This window comes from Phytophthora infestans, genomic scaffold, assembly GCF_000142945.1.
Source record: "Phytophthora infestans T30-4 supercont1.13 genomic scaffold, whole genome shotgun sequence".
In the NCBI taxonomy this organism is placed as follows: domain Eukaryota; phylum Oomycota; class Peronosporomycetes; order Peronosporales; family Peronosporaceae; genus Phytophthora; species Phytophthora infestans.
The window spans coordinates 3,150,706-3,159,624 of NW_003303746.1; the positions used below are offsets into that span (position 1 = coordinate 3,150,706).

Genomic DNA, 8,919 nt, shown 5'->3' on the forward strand with positions numbered 1-8,919 from the left:
TAGCCGACACAAGCAACATTCACCTGGGTGACATCACGGTATTCAGTTATATATTGCCATTAACCTTGATTACAGTAAAAATGATGTTTCTGATACCAGCTGGAATGACAAGTTATGTACATTTAGAGGATAGCTTAGGTACGGCAATCGTGTAGATCTTATATACATTGTAACGTTAGTTGACGTATCGATTGCAGAGGTTAATTTATTTAAGTTTTGTGCTAGAAACGTTAGTTTGGGATCTGAGTTTAGAAATCTAGAGTAGTTTTGGGTCAGAATGACTCCGAAATCTCTGGATATAAAATCCAGAGAACTACACGTAATTTGTTAGTGTGCTAGTATTTTTTTTTGCTGTGTCAGCTCCGTTAAAATCCGGAGTCGTTACCGCAACCATAATATGCGACATTTATGGTTGCTATAGCTCAGTTATGGTTGCTATACCAGAATTTCAAAAAAACTCTTAGCGAAAGATAAATTATATTTTAAGAAAGTATTTTACACCCACTTTAAAATACCGTATCAGCACCTAAGTACGAATATACTCGGTTAAGTAGGATCATATTATTAAGTACGATTGCTCTGAGCCGCTCATATTTGAAACTGGGCAGCTCTGCGACGGCCACGCGGTAGATTCGCGCCGCGCTAGTAAGCGTTGCGAGTACGAGGGACAGCGTGCGAAGGATAGGACGATGGCTGGTAGACTACATGAGTCGAACTTTAGAGCTGTGGCTGTAGTTCTTACCACTTGTATGTGTTTGTGTGCGAACAGAAGACCGAAGAACGCGAAATGTAAACGGACAGCAGAAAATCACGTATAATGCGCTCGGGATTGAGGATGACGACGCCAGCGACGAAGACTACGTGTTGGAGGCCGTTTCGGAGGATGAGGAAGAAGATGAGAACCTTTCCTCTGGCAAATCAAACGAGGGAAGCACAGCAGCTGCCGGTAAGGTTGTTTGCTGCACTTTACGTTACTACACGTTTTGCTGAGCTGTTGTGTGGGGTGTACATGCTTCTAGGAAGCCAAGCGCTCAGAGTAACAAGAATAAAACGATACAAGGCAACGTGAAACTAGGTATGGTTGCTATATGCGTAAGGGTTGCTTCATTCAGCATCTTACAAGCTCACATTTTGCTTGTTGCTAGATTCGAAGGCTACTAGAACATTGCTGAAGCGCACTTCACCTCATGCGCCAATGCAGTCTTCTCTGGTTAAGCGGAAAAGACAGGAAACATTAGTGCAATCAAGTGGTGAATATTCGCCAAGAAAACGCGTGAGTAAGCACCTCACAGAGCTACAATCAATGAACTCAGGTGAAAATAAGATCGTGAATACAGCTCCAGCGTTTGGGCCGGCCAAGATGATTAATTCTTGGGAGGAATTTGAGAAGATCTTCAATGCATACAAGAAGAAGTACAAGCTCAACTTTCGGGTGCGGAGCTCAGAAAAGACGGCTCTTTACAACAGGTAAGTTTTGCTGTTAGCTTTGGCTGTATATCCAAACTAAAAGGTGGTTATTGTATCTGTAGCACCCATAAGGATCATATACCTACCGAGTTCGAGTGGTTCCAGAGGATTTACCGCTGCACGCACGGAGTATCTCAGGCCTCTAGATCTAAAGGCCACCGCAACCGGTCGACACGTTACTGTAGCTGCAAGGCAAGATTTGGCACAGTCACGCTCCAATGTGTACTGGAAGCAGGGCACTCCAGCTTGCATCAGCAAGAACTCGGCGTATTGAGTGCGTGAGGCGGCGGCAGCGTCGCGGTCGCGCACCAGTAGCACCTTCCGCATGCCACTGGCGCGACTTAATGCACCAAGCTGTTTTGCCGCAACTTTTGCGCCGAAGAGCACACGGACCGGTTGCCCAGACGCACTGAGCTCATGGGGGCGAGCGTCGAAGCAGGACGAAATGCAGCGCACGTGGCGGCGCAGAGGAAAATGGACGTGAGGACGCAGCAGCCGAAGCATTGGTGAGTTGTTGAGATGATAATGTGGGCCACATAGAATAGCCATTAAATTCAATTGAGTTTGTCAATTTATTTATTAAACAAGAAGTTTTGTGACAAAGGCACATAAATAATTACGAGATAAAACAAAAAATAATCAGCATTCAAATACCCAATTTTCCCGGAGGACAGCCCCACTTAGAAACACATAGAAATTGACAATAAGACCGCGATAGAAAAATTAGATACGGTACGATATGGGTACAAAATGTATTAAGCATTTAATGGCAGTAGTACTTCTTCATCCCGCACACCAGCCCTTAAATGCAGCGGGGCTGCCGTAGCTTTAGCGTCAGAGGAAGACGTTCGACTCAAAGAGTCACTAATACTAAGTTCCTTATCCAAAGGACACTTACAGCCCAAGACCAGGGCTCAAAGCTGATACTTCAAAACCAGAAGTGTTTTATTTACTATTATTGCGGCCAAGCCGCCTAGGGGTAAATGTATCTCTTTAACTATCTATCATAGTTAAACCTAATCAAATGCATAACGTGTGGCTATCAGCCAACGTACTGAGAGACCTTGTTAACTCTCCACCTATGTACTGAGCGTTGGTAAGCTCTCTGGGTACTTCGTACCCCTGTGTGTTTCACACCATGTAACCCCGTTACCCCCCCCCCCTCTAAGATGAGAACATTCCATTCTCTAAACTTTCCTCAGCGAGGTCACGTCTCGTTAAGACGGCGGAGGTTACTACACCTCACACCAGCGTTGTACAACTCCGTGAGCTTACAAACGTCTACGCATCGTTGATGCCCAGCTTCTCGTCGTCGGCCCAAGGCCTAATTTTCCAAGCGCAACGCGCACCTTGCTCTGAAGCGGTCTCAGACCTACGCTCGCGCTCCGCGCCTACTCCAAGAGTTGCAAGCCGCTTATAGCTATGCTCTTGACTCATCCGAGTCGTCGACAGCAGCTCAGCGGTTGAACACTCGCTCTACAAGCGATTGGTCGGTGGTTCGATCCCACCAGGGCGTCGCCCTCTCGCTCCATGAACGATTGGCCACGCTTGGACAGACGTAAGGGCAACACCCTTTTTGCTCAATGGTTGAGCGTTGGCTTTGAGAGCCACAGGTCGGTGGTTTGAACCCACCAGGGCACAGCCCTCTCGCTCCATCAACTGTTGTCCTTGAATGTACAAGCTTGAGGGCAACACCCTTTCAGCTCAGTGGTTGAGCGTTGGCTTTGGAAGCCACAGGTCGGTGGTTCAAATCCACCCGGGCGCAGCCCTCTCATACCATGAGTAGTCTGTACTCGGACTAACGTACGGGCATCGCCCTTATAGCTCAATGGTATTTTCGGCCTGGCAAGCCAAAGGCCAGTGGTTCGATCTCCGGCCGGGACACCCCTTTCGCTGCTACAGCGCATCCACATTTGGATCATGCTCATCAAGCAAGTTTGTTTTAAAAAAAATATGCGTCTATCGAGACGCTTGTGCTTGAACCTTGTTCAGCACACCACGAAGCACCTGCTTCCTTCGGGACCAGTACCTAACACCACGAGGTCTCTCCACCGCCTTCTCCCGCTGCGAGTATCGCTCATACGTACGAGCTAGCTGCTGCAGCCACTGATCAGAGCCTGACCTCGACTACTGACCTGTTAGCTCCCCACTCTAGTGGGAGGCACCCAGCGCCTGGCGACGCTGTCGCACGCCATGGTGGCGCTTCGGCACATAATGAGCCCGGTCGTAAGCGTTAACGACGGCAGGGAAATCTTGCCGGAGGATAATCTCAAACTCCCATGGGTTCTGTGAGTGAGGGTAACCCCTCCACTTCACCAAGTACTGGGTACGACCCTGGCGTCTACGCCGCGCCACAAGGCGTTCCACGTGAAAGTGGAGTTCACCATGCTCATCAAGCAGAGCGGGAGGAGGTCTTGTCTCAGCTGAGCTCTCGCGGGGAGAGTCAGCACTTGCCGGAACGGTGTCTGCGTCCAAACGACGCCGGCGTCCACGACGTGACCGTTCATGTTCAGTGTCCATCGGTCGATCTCGAAGAGATGATCCATCTTGTGGAAAGGTTAGAGCCACCACTGTTGAATCACAACCAGGTCTTGGACCTTGAGCGTCCAGTCGCTCGGCTGAACGTTCAGCTTGCCTTGCTCCTGCATCTCGAACTTCGCTCCGCGACCTGTGGCTCTGCCACATGCTGTTGATCAGCCATTGGTGGTATACATCGTGGCAGAGAGCTTCCAGGACGTTGCCTTGCAGGACGCTGTCACTGGGACGCTAGTGATAGTTAAATAGAGCGGTTTGTCGGCGTGCATATCTTTATAGTTCACTTTTGGTTTTACATCAAAGCCGACACGCGCAATACAATCGGCAAGAGACCTACGAAAGTGCCAGCTTCCCCTGACTGTATTCGCGTTTTTTCGGTGTGACCTACTACAGTACGTCACCACCAAACAATCACCAGTTAGTTTATAATGCCGACCCTGTCATTTGTGGCGCCTCGTGCCACCAATATACCAGTATATCAAAGAGGGGATGATGGTATGGGGGGGGTCAAACGCCAAGTGACTGCCCGCAGTTTTGCCGGATGGAAGCTTCCATAGCCATTATACATCTGCCTTCGATATAGTATTGTCTAAGAAGCAATGTTATTACTCTGGTTGGTATTACTACATGTGTTTTATTGTCTGGGGTTAAAACCGGTATAGCTCTCGGACTATAACATGCTGGGGTCATATATTGGATAGTGCTGTATTATAATAAGGCTGTGAACAGTGCACACTAAAGTATAAAGTCACCGGTGGAAATCGTCGTCCAGAATCAGGGGATCGGTTCTCAGCTAAAGTGATCGCATCGCCCAACAGAAATGTGCAAAATGATAACTCGCATCGCCTTTATTTTTTTGTGGGTATCTCTTTCTTTTTAAAGTTTGGTTTATATGGCTTTTCGGATGCGTTGGCGGTGCTAGACTTAAGAAATATTATTCTATACTGAAAATTATGGTAAAGGGTTTTAGCTAAGGTTAAACATTACTTGGAACTACCTGATGAGCCGTGGTAAAGTCTGCTGGCATATTATTTTGTTATTACTGTGACGGATGATATTTCTGGTAGTAAAGGAAAAGAAAGACATCAATTTTTTTTCTTGGACGTAATATGTCACTACACGACGCCTGCTAAAAAGCGATTCAGTGCCATCGCTAGCGCTTGCTTTAGTTCCTCTTGCGGCGGCCGTTGCACTTGGTTTTGGTCGAAGGGGTCAAAATTACCGTGGGGTCCTGGTTAGCAAAGTTCGCGTCTACACCGGGTTCGTCGGTGGATGTCTCATTCCAAGCACCAGCTTCGTCAGAAATCTCCGACTGAGTTACACTCTCGTCTCCGGTGGGCTCCCCCTGTTGCGTCGAGTCGCCGTTCTCCGATGATTTCGTGTCGCCGGACTTGTTGTCGTCGGACTTGCTCTCATCCGACTTGTCGTTACCCTTCGATGATTTCGTGTCGTCTTGCTTGTTGTTGTCGTCGGCCTTGCTCTCATCCGACTTGCCATTGCTAGATTTTGACGAAGCCTCATTATTGTCGTCACTGTCCCCGCTTGCTTTCGAAGGTTGAGTGTTCTGCGAGGTTTCGTCATTGTCATCGTTGGGTGAAGCAGGAGCAACAGTGCCGGGTGTTTGCTCAGCGTTGTCGTCATCTGAAGACGCTGGAGTCGAACCACCAGCAGCTTGAGAGACGTCGCCGTTGATATGCACGTCACTCTCGGAGTACTGGCACAGTGGCGGAGGCGGACCATCACCCAGCATGGATGGCTCGCCGTCTGCATTGCCCTGAGACCACTGACAGATCTTCACCTTCTTCTTTCCGCTGGACTTGAACCAAATGTTACTCAGTGTGGCCTCATCGCCCCAGTTCTTGTTCACCGTCACGACGGCGTTTTTCGGGTTCACGGTGTACACATTGGACACTGACACCTTCTTCGGTCGGAAGGAGATATTCTGTCCAAAACGAGTCCAACAATGTCCAAATTGTCCAATTGATAAATGACGGATTAAATAAACGAAAAAATTGTTTTGTATATTTTTCCAGGACTGTCCAAACTGTTCAAAAGCTATCCAAACTGTCCAAAAGCTATTCAAACTATCCAAAAGCTATCCAAACTGTCCAAAAGCTGTTCAAACTGTTTACATGAAGTTCATGTAGTCGTCTGGGACTTGAGTGACGACAGCTTCAGCGTGGTGAGGCGCTGTTTGAATTCCCAGCTTGATGTCATGGATGCGGTTCACGTAACCTAGTGCCTCGGCTTTAGCTGTCTCCATGAACGCCAGTAAGCTTGGATGAGCTCCACACCCAAATTTCTCGCCGAAGTCGCGGTTGTATTTTTCGAGCGGGTTATTGGTCCTGTTTGTGATGTCAATCCCACCAACCATCATGCTATTGACGTTCCACAAGCTGATATCAAAGCGCCCCATCCACGTCTTGCGAAAATATCGCCAAAACCGATCCCACTTGCCCTTAGAGGCCTCTTCGTTAATCAGACTTCGCACATACCGGATCCCCTGGTTAAAAACAATTGCAACGTCATACAAGATCATAACGTCAGAATTGAAGTGTCAAAAATGTCAGTAACAAAAAAGTTAAAATTTCAAACGATAATAAAAATAAAAATATGCGCACCTTGTCGCTGCAGGAATGATGGTCAAAATGTCGAGTTTGCCGGGGGTCATTGCATCCTTCACTCTAAATCCCTGATCCAGCATGTGACGGCGCATCGTGCAGCATTTTGGAAATGCCTGAATGAAATAGCTTTAAAAAAAATGCTTAGGTGCCACTGGGCTGATAACGATTGATTTTAACCACGTGTTTTAAACTATTTTACGACCTGTGACGTCAGCACGACGTCATTTTACAGATTGCCATGCCAAGTATTACACGCGGGAGCCATGTTAATACCTCGAGGTCTAGTTATGATACCGCCGTTTTTATTCTCGTCTTTTTCGTTAGAAGAAATCATTTGCTGTCTACGGTGTGAAAAGCAGCTCACGCTGTGATTCCTTTGTAGAGGAAGCTCATTTTTGCTTCACTTGTCGTCACAGTGGAGTCTGTGTCTACCGCGGTGAGCTCTTGACCATTGAGTGATAACGAGACATGCACAAGTTCGTGCGTAGAAATCGGGAGCTCTGGAAGTACAAACGCTGCTGTGTGAGCTCCTTCGTCGATCTCTGCCGGTACCACCTAACAAATATCGTCAAAAATTGCGTCAGAAACGCAACATTAACTGAAAATGGCACATACGAACGTACCAAAGAGAGTTTTGACTCGACAGATTCCAATTTCACACATGCTGAAGATGTAGCGATCAATTTCTGCACCGTCAGTACCATTCTAGTTCCAGGTTCTGCTTCTTGAGGGAAAATTCCATTAATCTCGGGAATTGCACAATACATGAAGCTCAAACCAGCATCTGTGAAATGCTCGCCGTCCAGCGATACAAACACTTCGACTTCTTCTCGAGCTCCAAGGATCATTCCGTCATCCATTGCAGCGGCAGTGGCTGAGTCATCGGGAAACGGCAGCGGTGGAGTACGGAACACCACACGTCTGGTACTTGAGTTGGCGTCTTTAACTTCCGTGGATTCCTCTGGTCGCAAGCAAATGGCTGGCAATACTACGCTACTGTCTCTCCACTTGAGCTTCACAGTCGCATCTTGCGTATCGAAGTGGAAGAAATCGCCAGCAACAGCTACTTGTGTACCTCCAGACACCATCCCTACATTAGGGAAAATACTTAGCAACGTTCCCGTGGCTAACATACCGAACACTTGCGCTGCAGTTGAGAGGCTTCTCCCTCCGAGTTGGGGCTTAGCTGGCAGATACGTTCTTCCGGAGTTCATAGACACGTGCAGGTGAGATACAAACCCCGTCTTCGTGTAGATCTTCCACCATTCAGTCAGTAGACCTTGAGCTTTCTTCTTAGTTGGAGGGATGCATTGCCACTCTGATAGCCGTGGAATCGTACACGTCACAAAGTTCCCTTCAACTCCATCGATGCTAAGAGCTATCGACATATTCATAGGCTCCGAGTCCTCATCCTCTCTGGGAAAGGTGTGCTCGATGGTCACCAACAGCTGAGCTACCTCAGGAGGAAGCATGTTTGGCACTTCAAGTGTAACTTTATGTGGCAGATCATTAGTGAGGAACGAGTTGGGACTTACACGAACCAGATGCGCGTCATGAGCCCAGATAACGTGAGGTTCTAGTGTAGAAATGTGGCTGAAGTTGTCGTCGTCTTCATCTTCGTCGTCCTTCCAGACGAATGTTATATCCACACATACTGGCGTAAACACGAGACCTCCATCGTACGAGATCTCAAGAGTGAACGGTGCAATGCCCTCTTGATTACTGGGTAGAGCAGGTAACGTCAGACGTAGCAGTCTACACGCAACATCGGCTTCGTCAACGTTTACTAAACGTTCGTCAAACCCTCCAACAGCCACTAAACTCTCAACGTTGTTCATGGGACTGAGTTGTCCGCTGTCTTTATCGATACAACAGCGTACGAACCTGACAATTGGGTGTCTACAGATCTCCGGAAGACTACCACGAAGCGAGACTGCAACTTCCTCTCCGCCTTCAAACCGAGCGTCGAGCACTGACACACCAGCAACTTGTGGACGTTTAAACGCCGTAAAAACCCTACCGTTGGTGGTGAAATGCTTCCCGTTCATCGACACTTCGACAGCGTATTCCCCCGTCAGCCGCAGCTTCGGAACTTGACAAACCACCTCCCCCGTAGCTTCACAGAATGTTCCCAGCGTACCTCTAAGTAATTGACCATCCGTCAGGGGCACAAACCTCACCGTAACATTCTCACTAGCCCAGAATCCACTGCCGCGTATCCGCAGCTCGTAGCCACCCCTGCATTCCCCACAGACCGGAACTATTTGCGAGATGTAGGTCGGTGCGAACACGA

The 8,919-nt window shown here is 48.2% G+C and overlaps 2 protein-coding genes and 1 non-coding gene across 3 annotated transcripts in view; 2 read left to right on the top strand and 1 right to left on the bottom strand.

The window, feature by feature from the left end:
* Window positions 1-689: 689 nt before the first annotated feature.
* Window positions 690-2,391, top strand: PITG_08648 (uncharacterized protein; the record flags this gene model as incomplete). The annotated part of the gene is made up of 5 exons (XM_002903959.1): window positions 690-696; window positions 770-946; window positions 1,338-1,467; window positions 1,919-1,973; window positions 2,368-2,391. 5 exons carry the CDS (start codon window positions 690-692, stop codon window positions 2,389-2,391), a joined length of 393 nt encoding a protein of 130 aa, XP_002904005.1.
* A 523-nt stretch (window positions 2,392-2,914) lies between these two features.
* PITG_27189 lies at window positions 2,915-2,985 on the top strand. The gene has a single exon. It is a non-coding gene; the product is annotated as a tRNA-Val (tRNA).
* A 4,001-nt stretch (window positions 2,986-6,986) lies between these two features.
* Window positions 6,987-8,919, bottom strand: part of PITG_08649 (uncharacterized protein) — a gene marked incomplete at both ends in the record, with an annotated part of 3,114 nt that continues 1,181 nt past the window's right edge. The window contains 4 exons of the mRNA XM_002903960.1: window positions 6,987-7,181; window positions 7,286-8,202; window positions 8,299-8,430; window positions 8,500-8,864. Coding sequence (XP_002904006.1) covers window positions 6,987-7,181; window positions 7,286-8,202; window positions 8,299-8,430; window positions 8,500-8,864 — 1,609 coding nt within the window. The remainder of the gene's footprint in view (window positions 7,182-7,285; window positions 8,203-8,298; window positions 8,431-8,499; window positions 8,865-8,919) is intronic.